The sequence below is a fragment of the Gnatocerus cornutus genome, chromosome 4 (genome assembly GCF_029298725.1).
Source record: "Gnatocerus cornutus isolate USDA-ARS CGAHR chromosome 4, icGnaCorn1.1, whole genome shotgun sequence".
Classification (NCBI taxonomy): domain Eukaryota; kingdom Metazoa; phylum Arthropoda; class Insecta; order Coleoptera; family Tenebrionidae; genus Gnatocerus; species Gnatocerus cornutus.
The window spans coordinates 5,800,984-5,823,307 of record NC_142236.1 but is presented as its reverse complement, the minus strand read 5'-3'; the positions used below and the strand labels follow the sequence as shown (position 1 = coordinate 5,823,307).

At 36.0% G+C, this 22,324-nt stretch overlaps 2 protein-coding genes across 5 annotated transcripts in view; both read right to left on the bottom strand.

The window, feature by feature from the left end:
- Window positions 1-254, bottom strand: part of LOC148176237 (E3 ubiquitin-protein ligase RNF19A-like) — a 41,776-nt gene extending 41,522 nt beyond the window's left edge. For both annotated transcript variants that reach the window (XM_088033912.1, XM_088033916.1), the window contains exon 1: window positions 15-254. The gene's annotated coding sequence lies outside the window, so the exon portion shown is untranslated. The remainder of the gene's footprint in view (window positions 1-14) is intronic.
- Window positions 255-3,925: 3,671 nt separating this feature from the next.
- The window catches only part of LOC148176236 (uncharacterized), a 124,387-nt gene continuing 105,988 nt past the window's right edge, over window positions 3,926-22,324 (bottom strand). For all 3 annotated transcript variants that reach the window (XM_088033676.1, XM_088033677.1, XM_088033678.1), the window contains 4 exons: window positions 8,989-13,177; window positions 8,774-8,940; window positions 5,238-5,452; window positions 3,926-5,188 (listed from right to left, as the gene is read on the bottom strand). In XM_088033676.1, coding sequence (XP_087889802.1) covers window positions 4,776-5,188; window positions 5,238-5,452; window positions 8,774-8,940; window positions 8,989-13,146 — 4,953 coding nt within the window. In that variant the 5' untranslated portion in view covers window positions 13,147-13,177 and the 3' untranslated portion in view covers window positions 3,926-4,775. The remainder of the gene's footprint in view (window positions 5,189-5,237; window positions 5,453-8,773; window positions 8,941-8,988; window positions 13,178-22,324) is intronic.

Here is a 22,324-nt window from a genome sequence, read left to right as displayed (position 1 = left end):
TTTTGAATACTCACGTTAAATCATCCTGTTAGGGTAGTCCCAACGGGACAGCTGTTTGCAAATAAGCACTAGAAATCACACTGAAGACTTCCACCGTTTTCACCACATTCTGGTCTTCGACACACGCGGAAAATCGAGAAATAATGCGAAAACTGACTATGAAAACACTACGAGCGAGTTTTTAATAGCTTGACGTTAGAAAACCATCTCCGCAGCCATTACGTCACAGTATTGCCAACCTTGCTGCTAGGGGAAATATCGTGGCGCCATCTAGGGCAATGAAGTTGAGGCCTGGTGAAAAAAGTGGAAAATGAATATTATTTGTACGAAAAATGTAAGTACAGTTTAATAGTTACGCAATTATTAGTGCAAAAATAGAGGAAAATTAACTACTTTTTATGTTTTATGTTTTTAAATTTTAAAATTAGCTTTACAGGGCGCTGCAAGGCAGGTGGCGCCACTGCGTTCAAAGCTAACGAACCGAGCGTTAAATGCTTAAATTCCAATTTTAAAATTGAAATCTGTGTGTCTGTGTTATTTTTTATCATGTTATTTTGTATTACGTCAATTTGTATTAAACTTTCTAAATTCTTTGCAAAATTTCGAAACAAAAATTTTCTAGCTTAAAAAATAACCGAGTTAAGACAAAAAACGGTAGCCAATCCGGAAGCTGAACAGAATTTGAAAATCGGTAACTATGCACACAAACCATCGTCCATTGGTCAGGTGAACATTACACTCTCGTTGCCGAGGAAATTTTACTTCATCATTAGAATAAGCTTCCGGGATTGGTTGTTAATTTTTAATCCTTCCTCCTTCTACTATTAAACTTAAGCAATTTTTGTTTTAAAATTTACCATCTGTATTGCTGCCGGCACCCTCCCTTGCTCTCTGGGTCATGAGTTCTGAGACACCTGTATATGTTTAAATTTCTAATAGTGCTCTGATTTTTCCGCTGAATTCTCCAGAGTTAATTTGAAATTATTTTTATACATACAGGGTGAACCCTAACAAAATGCAAAAATTTTAACCACAATATCAAACGCCGCAGTTTGAAATGGTGGCCAAATTTCGCGCTTCAGAATATTAGTTTCCAAGAAAAAATATTTCATTCCAAATAACCATCGAAAAGTTGGGAATTAAAACGATTTTATACAGGGTGATTTTTAAAAAACGGTAGGCGTTGTAGAATTTTTATTTATGAACCGATTTCAAAAATTAAAAAAACAAATTAAATGGTTTTTAATTTACTATAAACTGATGATTTTAGAATTTTTCTAAATGTCTTAGTATCTTTTGGGCGATATTCAACTTTCTTATTTTAAATTGGCACCCATTTTTTTTTTTTTAAATTTGGAAGATATTAATTTTCTTGATTCAGAAATGTGTAGTATGTTCTACTTTTACAAAAAATATTTTTAAAAAAATTATCAAAACTTAAAAAATTTAGGCAATAAAAGTTAATAACATCTAGGTGCGTGCTGTCAAATAACACAATACTATTATTGTAATGTCAAAAAGCAGCAAATAACAGAAAGGATAGACAATCTTTTTTGAAATTAGTGATAACAAAAGACAATAATAATTACAAATCAGAAAAAACATCTACCTAATTTAATTAAAATACTGTTGAAACGCCATCCCGTTTTTTTCATTGCCACAATTGACACCATGCACTTAGATTTTATTAACTTTTATTGCCCATTTTTTTCAATTTTAATAATTTTTTTAAAAATATTTTTTGTAAAAGTCGAACGTATTACACATTTCTGAATCAAGAAAATTAATATCTTCCAAATTATGCAAAAAAAATGAGGGTGCCAATTTAAAATAAGAAAGTTGAATATCGCCCAAAAGATACTAAGACATTTAGAAAAATTCAAAATTCATCAGTTTATAGTAAATTAAAAACCATCTAGTTTGTTTTTTAAATTTTTGAAATCGCTTTATAAATAAAAATTCTACAACGCCTGCCGTTTTTAAAAATTCACCCTGTATAAGAGGCAAAACATGCATGTCTTTTCTAGAGAAACATACATACATACATACAGTGCCGAATGGTTCAAATTTGTATTATTTTGAGTTACAACATTTTTTCTTTGCCAGTGGTTTCCTCAAAAGTGTTGTCGTAAACCTAAAGTGATAAAAAGTGTTGTGTTTAGGTGTGAAACTCAATTTACATTTTTATTGTCTAATATTATTCGTAATAGCTTCGTTATTAAAATTACAGTTTGGTCTACGGAGCAAGTCTAGATAAAATTTAAGTTTTTGATACTTTATTTTAATAAACTTATGAATTCTGTGAGATTTTACCATTCATATTATTTTTGAATCCTTAAATTCTTTTATTTTTCTTAGAATCTTCTTAGATTTTCTATATACTATACAGGGTGTTTTAAAAATACACTATAAAAAATTAAACACGGTCTTTCGCAGCCTTAAGGAACTCAATTGACTATTTTTTATTTATTTTTAATGATATAAAACAAAACACCTTTAACCAAATTATTTAATCCAGTTGCGAACTGGAAATTTTGATTAAATATTTGATTAATTTTATCTCGAAAACGAAAAGACTTCTACCTACAACATTTTTTGTCAATTGATTCTACTTGTCTTCGCCAATTTAATTGATGATTTAATTAATACCGTGTTTTGTTTGGTAGTGTATTTCAAAAACACCCTGTATAAGATTTTTTTCATATTTACTTAGTATACTTCAGTTCGGTTGAAGTTTTTTAGATATAATTTCTAAACATTCTAGATTATATTTTTGAATTCTCTTAATTTTCTTAAATTTCATTTTGAATTTTCCTGAAATTATACATATCTTAGCCTGTTCTAATGTTTTTAGTTTTTTTTGTTTAGTTCTTTTTTAAATTTACTTTAGTTTGTCCGAAATTCCTGTAGGCTCTAGATATTATTAAAATTTTCTAGATTTTCTACTTCCTTTTTGAATTATTCTTAGACCCTCTTTACTCTTTAGTTTTTTTTAGATTCACTGCTTTAAGAGTTATATTATAGCATTGCTTTTCAATTGTTTGCAATGCTTTAAGAAACTCCTTAAAGCACTTTTTTGTGAGTTGGTATTCCTGTCAACTGCTTTTCAAAGCTATAAAATTCATTGAATTAACGCGAATTAACGTCAGATGACACTTGAATGATGTTTTACCAACTAAACCGTTCTAGAAAACGTCCCTAAGAAAAACTTCGAAAAAAAACGTTAAAATAACGCCTCAACTGAAAAAAATAGTAGAAGTATAAAACTCCATTTCGGTCTGGCGCACTTGATTTTTGACACGTGTATTATAAAACTTGTATTTTAATATGCTATTGGAAATCGGCAAATTGGAAGGAAACTAACATTTGGGATCGAAAATTTTGACATTTGCCTGCAATAAATGTTTAAAGAAAGACGTTTTTTATTCGAGGTTACTAAAAACAATTTTCAACCCGCTCGGCAAATCTGTCTTTTCCAGTTTTGAAAACAAAGATTTTCGCACCTTGGTGCACAAACTACCACTATACTGAATGACTCAGAAAAAAAAGGCTTATGGAAGCAACAATTCTAAAAACGATAGCCAATCCCGAAGCTGAATAGAATTTAAAATCTGTAACTATAAATAATTACTATCATCCATTGGTCGGGTGAACATTACGCTCTCGTTGCCTAGGAAATTGGAATGGCCATTTCTTCCACCTCTAAAATAAGCTTTCGGTATTGGTTCTCAATTTTTTATCTTTTCTCGAATTTTTTTATTAAACTTAATCAATTTTTGGTTTGAAATTTACTTGTATTGCCGTCGGCATCCTCCCTTGCTCTATGGATCATGAGTTCAGGGACAGCCTGTATATAATCAATGTACGGATTGTTTTACTTAAAGTTATACAGACTGTTCCATAAAAGCGTTAATAAAACAGTACCTTTGATATATGATTTATTAATATTTCACATGTTTTATATAGAACAAAAAACATAAAAAATGTGAAAAAAGATTTATAAATTAAAATACTTTCTAAATTCACACGGATAGGACAAATTGGCAAAATCACAATATGTTTTTAATACATATGCAAAAAAAGCATTGCACTTTGCCACTGATGCGCATCACAGATAACTCTTTACTGTACAATACAACTACCCAGTTATTATAAGCCAAACAAGTGGAGTTGCTTCTGAAAGCAAGCACACATATAAGTCACATGACATAACATCGTCTATTACATAGAAAATGAAAGCTATCACCTTATATAACAAAAATACATACAGATGTCGAGAAATATGTACAATTTTCAAGTGTTTGCTAGATGAGTATACATTTATACAATCATAATTACATAGATTTGAATTAGTACTCTGAAAGAGAGTACTCTCCCTGAGCTCAACGATAACGATTATTTTACAATACTTATTCACTGTGAGTATCATTTGTATAAAATAATTTTCTAGTATACAAACTTTATTTATTTTACAAGATCACACATCCAAAGCTAGTTACGCGACAGATACAAAAGGAATTGCACACTCTCATTACTAAACGTATTAAGCCTAAGTTGTAAAATTATCTAAAAAAGCAGTGGTAACCTATCTAATAAAATTCTTTCTATAGAATAAATATGTCAACTAAAAACATTAATATAGTCAATAAAAAAATTAAGTCATTAATGCTACAAGCACCGAATATTCCACCTTAAACAAAATCGAAAAAAACAGGTAATTTTAATCACAAAACGGACAATATCACGGAAAAGACTTAAGCGTCTTCCATCGTAGGTCACCTAACCGAAATCATAACTTTCTCAACATTCAACAGTTCTCTCACTTTGTCCGTGTACTTCACCAACGCGATTTTCGAAGCACGTGTGTTTATCTTTTCCCCGATATTCAAAAACTGGCAACAATGCGCTTGCTCTAAGAAGTCCGACATCTTCAACTCGCGCAGCACACTCTTGTGGCTCACACTCGAACTCGGACAGATCTGTCTCAACAGCGCGTCTCGAGATTTTATCTTCAACATGCTCGACAGATCCTGCAGAAGTATCCATCGATCGTTTTGGGGTTCCCCTCGAAGAGTGTACAGGTTTGGAAGCACGTTGTCTGAGACTTCGAACTCGAGGTCTTCGTCCTCGGAGATGGGGTCGGCGACGGGGTCGTCGTCCAAAACGTCGAAACCGGTTTCTTTTAAGTCTGCAAAAAAGAGAGTTAGATGGGTACGATGAGGCGATGGGAGACTTACCGAAGCAGGAAGCTGGACCGGAGAACGTCCAGGGGGAACCAGGGTTGTCTTCGATGTCGTTTATGTGGTTTTGGAGGAGTTTGGTGGTGGTGTCGTCGGAGGAGAGAGAGAGGGGCGTCATCCCCGAGTAGGTGGCCAGGACGGGGTCGGCGCCGTAGGAGAGCAGCAGGCGGACGATCTCAACGTAGCCGTTCTCCACCGCTTCGTGGAGGGGCCTAAAACCAAGGTTTAACATTATTCGGGTTCTGAATTACAACCAAGAAAATTTGATCAGATACAGTGGAATCTCAATAAGAGGACACTTCATAATAGAAAGTACAGTCAAATCTCGACAAAAAAAAAATTTCAATTAAATATATGCGTAATATATCAAAAAAAATATCAACTTCAGTTTATTTTCAGAGTTACAAATTTCAAATTTTCGAGATTTACTAATTTTGAACTAAGTAAGAAGACAAAATTACAAAATTATAGCTGCAATGAGGAAAATTTTAAACAGAATATCAACAAAAATTTAGCCATTTCATCAAAACATTATATTAACGCTTATAAATTGTTTATTTTAAGAGATATAAACATCAAATGTTCATAAATTACTAATTTTAAACTGATTAAAAGCACTGAATTACAAAATTCTACTTGGGGAAAATATTAAAAATTTTAAATGAAAAACTAACAAAAAATTAGCAATTTCGCCAACGCGAACAACAACTCTCATAAGTTGTTATTTTGTGGTTATAGCATTCAAATTTTCAGGATTTACAAATTTTGGCATAGTTATTAATGATCCAATTTACAAAATTGAGTGAGAGTTATAGACTTCAAAGTTTTAAGGTTTACTAATTTTAAAAAAACATGCAAAAAAAACGACAAAAAATTACAAAATTACCGCCCCAGTGGGGCAATTTTAAACGAAATAGCAACAAAAATTTAGTCATTTCTTCAAAACAAACATTATAATAACTCTTATAAATTGTTTATTTTGAGAGTTAAAACCCTCAAATCATTAGAATATACTTATTTTGAACTGTTTAATAAAGAGACTAAATTATAACTGTAATTGTGAAAAATAGAATTTTTAGATAAAAAATCACAAAAGTTTAGAAATTTCGTCAAAACGTTCCATTAACTCTTATAAATAAATTGTTTATTTTGAGGGTTATAGAATCCAAATTTTCAGAATTTACTAATTTTGAATCGAATATTAATGAGACTAATTCACAAAATTATAGCTGCACTGGAAAAAATGTTAGAAATTTTAAATGCAATACCAACAAAATTTAGCAATTTCATAAGTGTTAAATTAACACGTTTTTTAACTCTCATAAAATGTATATTTTGAGAGTTTTAGATTTCAAAATTTACTAATTTAAAGCTGATTAGTCAAGATACAAAATTACAGAATATTTTAAATAAAATAACAAAAACTTTTAGTAATTTCAGCAAAGTATGCTATTAATTCTTATAAATTGTATATTTTGAGGAGGGAATCAAATCTTTTGTATTTACTAATTTTGGACAGATTATTAAAAAAACTAAATTACAAAATTATAACTGTAATGTAAAAAAATTGTAAAAACTGTAAAACTGTAATTTTGCCAAAGAATTCGAATACTAACTGTTCATTTTGCGGATTTTAAAAAAATGCAAGTTTTTAGGATATGCTAAATTTCGAATAATTGTCAAATAGGCCTATTTACAGTAACAGCTGAAGTGGAAAAAAATCAAAGACTAACAAAAATTTAACAATTTCGTCAAAACGTACTTCAACTCTAATAAATTCTTCATGTTTAGAACTATGGAGTAAAATACAAATTTGGAGGATAAACTAGTTCTAAACTGTAAAGTAAAGATGCTTGGAAATTTTAAAAAACAATAAAACAAAAATTCAGCTACTTTCAAAGTGTTCTATTAACTCTCATAAATTGTTTATTTTAAGGTCTATCAACTTCAAATTCTCAAGGTTTTGCTAATTATTTTAAACTGATTATTATAAAAAAATCTAACTAAAATAAAGAAATTTAAAAATTTTTAAATGAAATAGCAACAAAAATTCAATTACTTTTTCAAAACTGTCTATTAACTCTCATAAATTGAGAATTCAACTCACCATAGATTCGACCAATAAGAGACATTTATTTTTTCAAATAAACCAATCAGAGCAAACTTTTTTTGGAAATTTTCACTAGTGAAATTTTCAGCGGAAATACCACGCGAGAGTGACAATTCCACGCGAAAATACCACGCGAGCTGTCAGTTGCTTGTCAGTTCGTTGAATTCTCATGACGAATATAAGTTTGTTTCTCCGGACAATTGGCACTCGTTCGCTTCGCTCACTCGTGCAATTGATCGTCGAAAAAACTACTCGTCTGTCGGAAAAATTTCCGACAATTTCGAGCCCACTCGTTATATTACTTATGATAATTTTGAGAATTATGCACTTCAAATTATCAAGTTTTACTAATTTTGAACCAATCATTGAAGACGCTAAATTACAAAATTATAAATAAAACAGGCAACATTTAGGAAATTTTAAATAAAATAGCACAAAAAAAAAGAAATTTCGTCGAAGTGTTACATTAATAACGTCTATAAATTCTTTATTTTCAGGGATACAAACTTCAAATTTTCAGAATTTATTAATTTTAATTTTAATTTTTAATTTTAATTTTAACAAGTTACTAAATTATTATACTGCAATGGGAAAACATTTAAAGGAAAAACCAACAAAATTTAGCAATTTCCTTAATACAGTTCTGTTAATTTCCATAAAATGTTTAATTTGAATCTCGTAAGCTTCAAGTATTAAGGATTTCGTAATTTAAAACTTTTTAATAAAGCGCTAGATTAGAAAATTTTAGCTGCAGTCAAAAAAATTTAAATGAAAAACTAACAAAAATTTTGTAATTTCCTCTCATAATTTGTTTATTTAGTGAGACTTAAATTACAGAATTATAGCATCAGTGGAAACAATTGCTAAACTAGAAATAAATAAATTTATTTTTGTTATTAATTTTTTTCTTATTTTTTATTTTAATATTTATTTTATTCTGCTCATTTCATCAGTAATACAGTGAAGCCTCGACAATAGAATACATCTTTGTATTGAAACACAATAGAAATTTGAGTTTCGCCAGTCGTAATTTATTTCTTAAAAATAAGATACAGTGGAATCTCGATAAGAGAAACTTCATGATGTAATTCACAGCATCAAACTTCTAAACTTAAAGCAATCCCGTGAAACGCCAACTAAAGAACTTTTTGATTAGTTACTGTAGAAATAACTGAATTTATTTTGATCATATTTCACTTTATTCTGTTGGCATTACATATGTGAGATACAGTAAAACCTCAATATAAAAGAATTAAAATCCTCATCTGTGATTGATTTTATCAAATTATGATACAGTAGAATCTCGTTAAGCGGCCACTTTATCAATAGTTTATTTACCCTTCATTTTATTCATAAAGTATAAGTGAATATTTAGATGATATGTTTACAGTGAAACCTCGACAATAGAAATCAGAAAACTCACCTAATTCCCCCCCGCGCCGACTCGCTGACGTTCGCCCCATACATGAGCAACATCTTCGCGATCCCCAAATTTCCCTTCGTGCTCGCCTCATGCAGTGGAGTGTACCCAGCATTATCCTTCGGCGACGGCGAGCACTCCATCTTCTCCAAGCAGTAGGCCGTGATATCCTAAAACCGGAAATCAGCTCTTCTCTACAAAACAACCCTCCAACTTACCGTGTAACCCAATCGTGCGGCTCTGTGCAGAATCGTCTCCCCGATCCCTTTATTCAACACCCACCCTTTGATCTCCTTCTGGATGTCCTGGACCGAGCCTGGATTACTCTTCGCCGTGAACTTCCCGCCTTTCTTCGGTTTAACTGTTTCGTTTTCTTGGTCTTTCTTCTGCTTCTTCTTCTTACGTATGTAGTCGAACCCGGAGCTAAATTTACGTCGTATGTTTCTAAATTTATTACGTTGTTTCTTGACGCCGGTGTCGTCCCCATCGATGGACGGCGTCTCGGATTTGCTGTCGTCCTGGTCGTCGTCCAACAGCTCCGTTTTGATTTTCTTCTCGACGAGGCTCTTCAAAAGATTACATTCTTTGCGGCCGCGGTTGAGGAGTTTGTTCTTCAACATCTGTCGCGTGTCGGCAAAGTCTGTATCTTCTTTTTTGATCAACGAACTCAAACTGAGGTCATCATCTGGTTCTTCTTTGATTTTGATGCTGTTAACGCACGTCACCGGAGGAGCGGAAGCTGGGCGGTCTTCACCGAACACTTCCTTGATGGTAACTCTCTGTTTGTGGATCTTCCGCGGCTTACTCTTCTTCAAGAACACCTCCCTGAAGTTGTCTATGGTCTTTTTCCGAAACTGTGGGTTCGCCCGAACTTCGTTCTTCTCGTACCCAGGAGTTGGTAACAACTCCACCTTATCGGCCTTCTCCATTATCTTCGGACTGTCGTCTTTCCGTTTGTATTTCCGCTTTCTTCGTCCGCCGTACCGCTCCAACAGTGTGTCTAAAAACCGGTTACCCTCTTTGGTCGTATTCGGGAGACTCTTAATCGAAGAACTTCCTTCCGAGTCGTAATTATGCTTACTGAACAGGTTAAAACTGTGATTTGACTCCTCATCAGAGTCGATATTCTCGGATTTGATCTTCTGGGACCCCACTGGTGAGTTCGGGTAAGGATCTAGATCAGGAAGCGAGGTGGATAACCGGTGGTACTGTGGAGGGCGCGTCACGTGGATGAGCGTGGGCGGCATCCTCAGCGACTTCTTGTATTTGTACACTTCTTCTTCCCATCCTGGATAGAAATGGGAACCATCTCCAAACGCGGGCTTCTTCGCAGGTCGCGGAAGATCCGGTACTTCCCGTACTCGTTCTTCTTTGCCCTTCAACTCGCTGATGTCCGTCAGCGACACGCTCAACTGCCGCGGTTTGGACTCCTCCAGCTTCGTCTTGCAGTTGATCAACGGAACGTCCGAGTCTTCATCCTCGACCTCGCTCTTCACCGTGATTAGTTTCACCGTTTCGATAGGTTTCTCCTTGGTGACGGTCTCCAACTTGGCTAAAACGTCCGGTTCGATCTTTTTCCTCCTTCCTCTCTTCTTCCCGCTGCCACTCTTGAGCTGTTCCATAAAGTTATCACAAGTTAGCGCGAAGAAGTCATCCGGACTTCCTGATCGAGGCGACTCCGATTTAACCTCTGTGGGTTTGGTGGAGGTACGACGGTCCCTTCGCATGTCCTCCAAAGTCTGTCTTTCCAACACCGGCATCTCCCCTTCGGAGTCGCTGTCAGGGAAGTCGAACACGGACGTCTCGGAGGAACTTCGAAGACCTGTTTTGTCCCTCAGAGGGACGTTGGAGCCTCCATCCTCTTCCGTCCGACTGAACAATCTCCTCCTTGGAGGGAAGGAGTGTCGTTCTTTCAATAATTTCGGAGGACAGCCTGTCGGCAGCGCCCCTTCGCCGTTATTGCTCGTCACTTGTTTTAACTCGGCTTTCGTACGTATGCGCGCGGCGACCAGTGCCGCCAAGCCGTCTAGATCTCCATTTGGATTAACATGATTGGTGATGAGAGCTTGGCTGTCTTCGAACTTCTCCCCTCCCATGTACCTCCCGGACTCCGACTCGAAATTCACCGAGTCGATCGCTTTGGGTATTTGGAGTTTGTACATAAGACTGTTGTTGTTATCTGGGAGATTCGTGGGAGTGAAAGGAGAAACATTATGGCGGTTGATGAACCCAGGTTTAGGTTGCAAGGGGGCTGTGACGTCCGTCGAGGGATGTTGAACGTCCAACCGTCGGTCGTACGACCGGTTCATTTGTTCGAGCTCGAGTTTCTTCTGCGCTTCTTTCGCTCCTTTGATCTCTAAACTGTTGCGAAGGAGAGATAAGACTCTCTTATCCGCACCTCCGAGGTTGTTCTGCTTGGGGGCGACGATGGAAGGGTTGGAATTCGCCCGTGGGAGATTATACATGTTCTGTTGTTGTTGGGCCGGGTATTGGTACCCCGGGTACTGATGCGCACTGGCTGAAGGAACGTACGTTTGGTTGTGGTACTGGGGGTACTGATATTGCTGCCGGTTCTGATATGCGTTGTAAACTTCTTTCGGTCGCTCTTGTGGTGGCTGCGGCGTCGCTGCGTAGTTCCCATTGACCACCGTTTTATTCTTCGCTTGTTGCTGGTGGTACGAATTGATTCTTTGTTCGATCTGTTGATCTAGTCGTTGTTTCCATAGGTCTTCCTTCATTATTTTGGGAGGAATGACAGAAGGAGCGGTGTCAGCCGGACGTTTCTTTTGTTCGTTTGGTACCTGGTACATATTCAGGTTCTTTTGTGGTGGAAACTCCACTCTTGGTAACGCGTCTCTTTTCGGAGGAGCCGCTTGTTGGATGTACGAGTTGACGTGAGCAGCCGTGGGCACCGAAACCGTCGGATACCTGCTGGTGGTGTTGTACCCAACTCTCTGTGGGCTCGGAGTTGGTTTTTCCTGCACCACAGGCCGTCGGTAGTTCATTTGGTTCATGGAAGTCACGTTGAAGTTGGGGTGGAACTCGACTTTCGGAGCCCCCGCTGCGGGCACTTGCGATCTGTTCATGTTTCTTTGGAATGAGTTGGCGTAGGCGTCGTACGTAGGGTAGTTGTGTGAAGAAGTTCGATTCGTGTAGAACTTCCGGTCTTCGTCGTCTAGCGTGGAGTCCGCCGGCGTCCGCACCGTCTTCACCGACAGGTCTAGAGGAGATTCGCGTTTTTGTTTGATGACTGGTGCTACCCGGCCGTTCACATTTTGATTCGGTTTGTTTGGTTGGTAGTACTGTGAGGAAGACTGTGTGGGGATTGGAGCCGTGTAGTTGGTAGAATTGGAAGTTGTCATGATCACTTGAGTGTAATTTTGGGTGGTTGTCGTGTTGTATTGGTAGTTTTGAGTAGGAAGTCGATTTTGATTATTATTATACTGAGTGTTCCTATAATCGTGTTGGACGCCATCTTGGTAACCCGTGATACGTGGGACGTTTTGTTGGGAAGCGCTGACTTTCGTAGGAATTTGATTGATCGAATTCGTGGGCAAAGTTTTGGCTTTCGGAACTGAAGTTCTGATAACGTCTCTGTTGGCCCTACTGGAATGGTAACTGATAAGAGACAGCGACGCGATTGGTGGGAGATTATGCGTCGCCCGGTACCCTTGTGACGAGCTCTGCCCCATTTGTCCAAGCCCCTCCTGCTTATTCTCCACCCCTTTCTGTGCATACTGCATGTGATTCGTCGTTTGCGCATGAGGCGTGTACAAATGCTTATAATACGCACTCGTATTGGCGTTCTCTTGTACTTGGGGTTGATTCGCCATTTTGTATCCTCCTACTTTCGCCCCCATCTGATAGTACGTCTTCTGCTGTTGTTGGTAGTACCCCACATTCTGCAACTGATGGTATTGCGACGTCGGCGTCGTCACCATCTGCTCTTGTCTCGCTCGTGGCGACTGCGGTTGATGGTACTGCTGATGGTACTGATTTGAAGGGGCTTCACGTGAATGAGGTCTCGGGAACTGGAACTGGTTCTGTTCCGGGTACTGGTAATGATTGATGGTTCGTGCTTGCTCGTTCGCCATCTGAGAATGAGACGGCGGACGCGACGTGTCTGAATGGTGTGACGGCGGTCTTTGGATGGGCGTTTGTTCACGTGTCGGAGGTCGACTAGCTTCTTGGGTAGGCCAATAGGCGGCTGAAGATGGGGGCATCTCTTGATTTTGGTCGGTTTCATTACGGTGGAGGTTGTTTTCAGACGGATTCGAGTAGGTGGGGCCTGCGGGCGCGGTGGAGCTCGACGCCGTCGGCAACCCCTGGAAATACTGGCGCGCCCCCTCCAACACGTTTGTGAAGGTAACATCCATGACCTGCAGGTTAAACCTGCTGTAACTCCAACTGAAACAAGAAAAAACACATAAATTTCCATTCTCTATTTGCGTTGTGTAAGTCGGGTTTTGAGGTAATTTACATTTATAGGTTATGTTGTGGATAAACGACTAATCAAACTTATGGAGCAATATGATATTAAAACAGTGATTTTTAAAACCAAAATTTTTAGCTCGCGACTGTAAATTCTGTCAAAAATGAAGTTCGTTTTGTTATTGTACCATCTGACAGAAATTTCGATTTAGAATTCACACTAATTAGTTATGTAACCTTTACTAAAATTTACTAAAAATCGTTAAAACCTTCAAACGTCAATTTCTGGAGAAAATTATACCAACCTTGTTAGTAAAAAAAACCCAAATTAAATACAGTGGCGTAAATCTTGGTAAAATAATCAAAGTTTTCGTATTTTTAGACTCCAAAGTATTCTACAATTCACAAGAAACTATTTAAATCGCAAATAATTAAATTAATTTAAAGTGAGGTTTAGAGTTGATAAATTTGAACATTTTAACATAAGCACTAACACATCTTATACGAAAAAAAAATCAGCAGAGCAGACCAAATCGAGAGAGACCGACGTAGAAAACGATGTCTGAGTAAAATTTCAGTTTTTAACATAACCTCAATCCTTGAATAAAAATTAAAAATAATAAACAAACTTGAATGCAAGGCTAAAAAGAATAAAAGAAGAGATTAGAAAAATATGAAAAAAATGATAAACTTATTAAATATGAAAAAAATGACAAATAGGCTCAAATTGTTCAAATGCTGTCAAAATTGGGTCTCGAAAAGAGTGAAGTTAGTAATTTTATGTTGGCACCATTTCTGTCATTAAAAAGTCCCAACACTTATGATAGATAGAGATCCCGATAAAGTAAAAATTGTAAGTTGTGTCAAAATTCAATTTCATTATCGCATCTGAAGGAAATTTCAATTCGCATTGCACTATTTAAGAGCACAATCACATGACCGAAGTATACAGCAAATTTACTATCAAATGGACAAACGTCAATTTCTGGGGGGAAACTGTACCAACCTTGTCATTAAAAAAAACCTAATTTCACAACAGTGGTTCAATTTTTGATAAATTGACGAAATTGGTAAATTTGAACATTTTAACTCAATTCTTGAATTAAAATAAAAAACTTGATTGCAAGGCTACAAGAGCTAGTAAGGCAGAGTAGAAGAGTATAAGCTTCTGTAAAGAAAGTCACAAGTGGCCCAAACTGTCAAGCTCCTGTCAAAATTGTCTCTCTCGAGGCTGAAGTTAATTGTTTTATGTTGGCACTCCTCGCTCCCTGCCATGATCACGTCCCGTTAAATTTTATTCTATTCCCGCCACATATGTGCTCAGATCGTTGCGCCGCCTCCGCCCTAATCGGCTCAGTGCAGCCACCCTATGATAACATATTTGTCGAAACATCCCCATCGACGGCGCTGCCGGATATTTATGTCCCGCGTCTAGACTTGGGACAAAGGCAATAAAGAAAAGAGAATGGTCATTGTGTAAGGAAGCAACTGTCAGAACTGGAAAGAAAGTAATATGTCGCGAAACGCTGGAAATGCGCTTGAAATTCTCTTTTTTCGCCAAGTGTTTCTCCTTCATTTCGAAGCAAATTATTGCGTGAGAGCAGCCGCGAAAATCGATGGCCTGCATTCGAGGACGGTTGGTTGACCTTTCGGATGTGGAACACTTCAAACTTCGACAGAGTGCACTTAATGGGCTTCTTGGGTGTCTCTGGAAATGGGTTAATTCACTGTGTGGACACGAGTCGAACTGATTTCTTCGAGATTCCAATTTTATCAATAGCAATACAGTTGAATGCGCGGAAACGTATCTGGAAGCAGCGGAATGGAATCGAGATATTTTGTTAGTTTTGTTAAACTTCGTGCGTCATACCTAGAATATGGCCCCTGGAACTTAAATTCCGTTGGTAGCCCTGATATTTTCACAGTTTGAAGTTGACACAAAACACTGTTTTAGAGTGAATTATCACATGACGGCATTCGTGTCGGCAAGAAAGTCCACATTAAAAATTAATTAAGTGCACGCCTTTGTTATTGATCAACTTTTAAGTCTCTTTAGTATTCCAAAAGACCCTTTGGATAATTTTACGAGCCGTTTGTAATCGATCCTTTTTTTCATCGACATCTTGAATAAAATATCTCATTTGGAAGTGAATTAAAGGGGTACTTTTCAGAGCCTTTTAAATCGTCATCGATTGCTAAATTATTTATTTCTTGTAGTTCGTTCTTTTATTGTTTCTGGAGATCTTTGCTCCAACCCTCACACTTGGAAAGAAGGGGATTTTCGGCTCGAATTGGATTTCGGAAGCTTATTTATTGGGATTAGTCCCGATGAGTCACGTGGTATTAACATTGCCAACAATTGTTAGAGGGATGCAGGGTGCAAAAATCATTGAATGAAATTGGAAAAGGCAAATCGGTAATTAGATAGAATTAAACAAAAAAATGTAGGCCATGAGATTTGAAGTTGTCATTTTTCAATGCTCCAAATTGACGCATTCTTGCAGTGAAGCCAACCCAAAAACCCAAGAAATATGTAACCGTGCTTCTCTCCAAGCCTTTGCTCGGTCTCAATGCCTCATCAAACACACGTAATCTGCGCCAAAACAACCCCTCTACATTTGTTGCTTCGCCGATTTACCCAAATTACCCCGAGATATTTTTCAACCTTGACGAAGCTCGTACGCTCAATGTAACCCTATATCTAACGACGTTAAATTTACATAACAGCATAATTTCAACAAAACGTCGTATTCTCAAATATAGGGCAAATGAGGTGCATGTAACGCCTGGAATGTATGCAACCAACAATACGAGTCTGTATTATGATTTGCCTACTTTAACGATTATAAGAGGTTATACAAGGTGTTTACAAACGTTTTTAGCATCAAGCCTGGCTTTGAAATTCCTGTCGTACACTATTTTGGCGCTTTGTTTTCATAGTGAATATAACTATCAAGAAAATTATTTATAATGTTACTTACTTCAATAAGGTTTTAGTTACGGTTTTATGCCCAAGTTTTCGATTTTCAGGTTTTAAACCACAACTAGAACAGTTTATTTCTCAAAACTTACTTTGCTTTCATGTTTGAGGTTAATTGCAAATGTCAGTGGACAAATCGAAACCCATTTGTAATGAGCGGCACATTTCTTTGACGTTTCATAGCCATCCTTGATGCTAGAAACATTTATAAACACGTTGTAAAAAGTAGTGCCTGTCTAGTTAATATATAAAAAACGAAATCACAGTCGTGTTGGCCATGCTTCTGACATTTGTTGCTTGATAACTTCCTCGACCTGGTTAATAATAAATACAGGGTTTCTATAAAAAAAATATAACACCCGGTGGGCTCTGGAAAATAAAAAAATCATGATTTGCCACTTATCTCAAATGGTGAACAATTTAGCAGTCAAATTTTGAGGTTAAGTGTTTCAATTAGCGATTACACGCGAATTTAAAGCCTGCAAAGTGTTGGAACAATTAATTTCTGGCCTCAAATTGACGGAATCGTAAACATGATTCGAACGTCAATACTGTCAAATTTCCGAAGCTGACGTTTCTTACATTAGCAGTGATCACGTTTACTAAAAAGCGGCACACTTTCTCTACTTTTCAATGCCAACTACGATCTTGTGTTGTTTTATTGAAGTTCGGTGTATTAGTATCGGATGATTAATGAAAAATCTGGTCAAGAAAGTACTGTCACCAGATTTTGTTTGTTTTCTGAAATAAATCTGTGAATCGATGTCAAAGCTGTCAAAGTTAATTTCGAAAACGAAATACCGAAAAAAACAAAAGCTGGTGATATAACACTCTTGACCAGATTTTTAATTAAGCATACGATATAGTAGTATCCAGAAGGTCATGATAAGTTCTATAGAAATGTCGTTTCTCTCACAGTGACAGTTAGAACTATAGTCGATTCATATCGTCGAAGACAAAATGACATCTGTGATGAAAATTTGACCTCACCACAACATTAAAAAAAGCTCTTTATATGTATTACTTCACTCAATCATGTATACAGCAAATTGACTGTCAAAATTGCCAAACGTCAATTCAATTTCTGGAGGGAAAACTTGTGATATTAGAAAAGTTAAATTTAATACAGAGTGGTTCAGATTTTCAGCCTGATGACATCAACTATATCGTGTAAACACTCGTGCTTATGAAACTTGATGTTATATTCATTTATAGAAACCCTGTATACCTACGAAAGTACCGCCAAAGACTGAGCTTTGCGCAGCCTAAATACGAGCTTTCATTTGACGTTTCATATTCATTTATAGAACTCCTGTATAACAACTTCTAGCTACAGCCAATTTAATGTCAAAATGGACAAAAACCTTGTCGTGTTGAAAATACCAAAGTACCAAGTAAATAAACAATAGCCAAAGTAAACAAACGCAACCTGAACTAACTGAATGTTTCGTTTAAAACGAGTCCGTGAATAAAATGAGGTTAAGAGTGATGTCAAAGTGACATCTGTCACGAAAAACTAGTAGCTGATCCCTCTCTGATCCCTTTTTATTTGAACACCCGATAGAACCGACACGTTGCAAATGTCGGAATTTTTCTAGAGACAATCTCCAACATGTTTCGCGTTGAGCGATCCACTTTCTACATGCATATTTATGAGCTTTAGTTATGTATATTTATGGGAACGTGATAATGAGCGCGGTCTTCATCGCGACTTTGGTTTATTTATTTTCCAACCGTCAAATTCAATGCGTGGATTATTAATCGAAAAAATTGAACTCGTAATCGCAAGACAGCGATTTTCATTCCCGCGAATAAAATAAACATTTTACGGTCGACTCTCGTTTGCCTTGACATGAATAAAATGTTTGAAACTTTGTTTTTTGATTATTGTTGTTGCTGGTAATGATTAGTTTTGTTTGTTTTTGTACTGAATGTCCAGCCAATGTTGAATGGAAAATGGAAGTTGTCGAGAAATAAATCATGATTAGTGGAACGACGATTAAAATGTGCAGGGATTTTATTGCCGGCTGGAGGTAATTTAAAGTTGTTTGCGAAACTGCGCTAGTTGTGTACTAATTTTCTTTCTGGAAAAAAACAGGGCGGTACGCGCTCGTGGCGATGAGTTCGTACACCATCAACCGGAAAAATTATGCATTTCAATCAAATTGTCAACGAATCTCGTCGTTTTTACTAATTTTTCAATATTTTTAATTCAATATTTGCAATTTTCGTCCAATTTTGAGGCTATTTCTTGAAATTTTAGGGCACCACCGTAGGTATATTAAAATGTGCGACGACTTATCATTTATCAACCTGTAATTTTTATAAAGACTAGTTTTGTGAATTTTAATTTTGGTTTTGTCGTTTTCGCGACATTTTAAAGCTATTATTAAAAATCGTGTGTGTCCTTAAAATTTGTAACTTAGACTGTGAGATTATAATTGTCGTATTTTCTACGACTACTTTCATTAATTCCAAATCTGATCTTCGTTCAAATGAAAATTTAACGTAATGATTGGAAAATGGAGTAGATAAATCAGTAACTTTAGACTGTGAATATGTTATCCTGTCATTTTCTACGACTACTCTTGTTGATTGAGTATTTTTGAACCGCCATTATAAAGAATTGACAAATTAAATCTGTAATTTAGACTGTGAGAATGTTCATTCTGTCATTCTCACGACTATTTTTGTTAATGGGGCAGTGACATGTTGACGTCATTATTGTAAAATTGAGTAGTTAAACCTCTTATTTAGACTGAGAATTTGTTATCCTGTCATTTTCCAGAACAACTTTTTTTGACTGAGTATTTTTTAAAATGATTTTTGGCATTCAACAGACACTTTGTCGCGCTATTGCATATTAGAAAATTGAGTAGTTAAGTCTGTCAATTTGATGGCGTTCTAGTAACACAAGGGCCATTATTTAAAAAAATTATTAGTTAAATCTGTTACTTAGACTGTGAGATTACTTTCTGTCATTTTCTATGAGTACTTTTATTGATTCGGCATTTTTTAAACTGATCTTAAACGTTCTAGTAAAACTCTGACGCAATTATTTAAAAATTTAAGTACACACATAGTTAAACATGTAACTTAGACTGTGAGAATTATTATCCTGTCATTTTCTACGACTACTTTTGTTAATGGAGGATTTTTTAAAGCGATCTTTCGCATTCTAGAAACACATTGACGCTATTGTTAGAAAATTAATTAGTTAAATGTGTAACTTGACTGTGAAAATGTCCTATCATTTTCTAGGACTATTTTTGTTAATTGGACATTTTTGAATTCAATCTTTGGCATTCAAGTAAATCGTTGACGCTAGTATTGAAAAATTGAGTAGCTAAATCTATAACTTAGACTGTAAGAATCATTATCCTGTAATTTTCTTTAACGACTTTTGTTAATTAACTATTTTCTAATTTGATCTTTAACCTTTAAGTGACACTTTAATCAATGCTAAATTGAGTCTGGTCTGTAACTTAGACTGTGAGAATTATCCTGTCAGTTTCTAGGACTAGTTTTGTTGATTGAGGAATTTTTTATTTAATAGCATTCTAGTGACACTTCGATGCCATTATTTGAGAAATTGAGTATCCAGTTAAGTCTGCTACTTAGACAGCGAGAATAATTTTCCTGTCATTTTCTACTTTTTACTTACTTTTGTAGATTGAACATTTTTTAATTCTATGTTTAGCATTCTAATGACATATTAAACCTATCTTAAGGCGGTTTGACACGATCACATTTTTTCTCAATTTTTTACGAATAAAAATTTGACAATTTTTCTGTCAAATTGACGTGCAAGATTTCCCACAAAATTAATGCAGAAAAATGTTTCCTGTTTGCTAAAACCTCCAAAATCAGTTTGGGGGTTTATTCTCTTCACTTGGCGCATTATTACTGCGCAGAATTGTGAATTTTTAGAAAATGTTTTCAAATTTTTTCGCAAATATTTTTGCAAAAATATTTTTTCCAATTTCGCTGTTTGTCACGAGAATATTTGTTTGAAAATAAATACAAGGTGTTTATAAATGTTTCTAGCATCAAAGGTGGCTCTGGAATTCCTGCCGTGTACTATTTTACCGCTTTGTTTTTATGGTGAATATAACTATCTTGAAAATTATTTATAATGTAACATACATTCATGACGTTTCAGTTACAGTTTTGTGTCCAAGTGTTAGATTTTCAGGTTTTAAACCACAACTAGAACAGTTTATTTCTCAAAATTTACTTTGCTCCATGTTTGAGGTTAACTGAAACTGTCAGTTAAAAAATCGAAACCCACATTTGTAATGAGCGGCAAATTTCTTTGACATTTCATCACCACCTTTGATGCTAGAAACATTTATAAACACGCAAACCAAAATTTAAAAAAAATGTGATCGTGTCAAACCGCCTTTAGAAAAAAAGTCAATTTTATGTCTTAAAATCTGACAGTTATTTCCATTCTGTCATTTTCTAGCACTAGTATTGTTTGACTGTGCCTTCCAATATTTTGAAGCTACTATGTGAAAATTGAAGAGACAACTAATAAATTAGAATCTAACAATTATAATCCTGTCATTTTCCACGACTAGATTTGTTGTGGCACAAACCAAGAAGTCAAACTATGAAAATTGGTCGGTCTAGACGCACCTCTCTCTAATCTGAAAAAATCCCGCCATTACACCACCCCCGGCTTTGTCTAACTCCAGCGACTTCTTGATGAAATCCTCCACAATCCCAAAACGACATCACGCACCGCTGAACGCCGTTAATTGGATGCATTTGTGCAGCTAGGTTAAGTCAGGTTATTTATATCTTGGGTGGTATCTGGAGCGCCAAAGATCAAGTTCGCATCAGAGTTTGTGTTCCGGAATCTGGGTCATTCGTCGGCACGCTCTTCGATATTGTTATGGCCGCTCTTTACAGCCCGTTCCTTTTATTGATTCACTGGAGATAGTGGCGGACTGGTTGCACATATGGGGGAGCAAACATTCCTCAATACCCCTCTGTGTCGAAATTATCGATTCGAAAAACCGCCATCTCCCCCGTTTAATTATTACACGTTTTATAAAATATGGAAACTGAGTTTTGTGTTCCGTTGGAAGTATGGAATGATCGCGTGACTGCCGGTTCAGATTACGGAAACTGAAGTTGAGAAGTTTATTGAATTTGGAGCAGCTTCTCGAGCTTTTGTGGGAAATTCAAAGAGAGTAACATGAAATTGGAAGTTGACAGATGTCGCCAATGGTGGTAATTTCGTGATCGTGGACGGTAATCGTTACTGTTAACGGAATATTTTTATCGAATCTCGCCCACTCATTCCCAGCTCATAAATCCCTCCAATTACCTCGTTTCCCCGTTGATTTAGTAATCAGTGTACACCTTTTGCTTTTTTAAAGACCCAATTACCAACGGTACAAAGGGAACCGAAACGATTATAGTCCATTAGAAAAGTTCCAAGCTATATTAAACGACAATTAACTTTATACTCATTTCAAGCACGAAACAGAGGCGGAGTAGCGTGTGAATTGGTGGCTTGAGATGAACGATAAGAAGAAAAATTGATAACAATAAATTTTCATTTTTTCGAATTTTTTGGTTGGTAGCCCGGTCTATCCATCTCAAACTTGAGGTTAACATGAGGAAATCCATTTTTTCTACATTCAGGCTTCTTTTCTTCTTTCTTCCATTTTGCATTCTCACTCATTCTTCACCTTTTTTCACTCGATTTGTATATTCATTAAGTTTGATTTTCTTCCTCTTTGTCGCATTTTCATGTTTATATTCAAATGTCCAGCTTTTGATACTCTTCTTCCTGCTCTTCAAAAACGTAATTAGTCAAGTGATCATTATGTCAATCTTCTTCAATCGCTTTCCTAGTTTTTTTGGTTACTCTTCTTTTCGTTTTTGCGAATCTATTTTTTCATGATTTTTTTCCGTTGCCGTTTCTTCATATGAGTCACTTTTCTATCTTCAATTTTCAAGGAAACATGTTTATCTTCTTCACTAGACCGATCACGTTTTTGGAAGAACAAGAAGAATATTCGTGAAAAAAGCTGGAAATCTGGAGTTGAATTAAAAGAAGACAATGAAAAGGAGGAGGATCAATGACGATAAACATTTAAGTCGATTTGTATATTCATTAAGTTTGA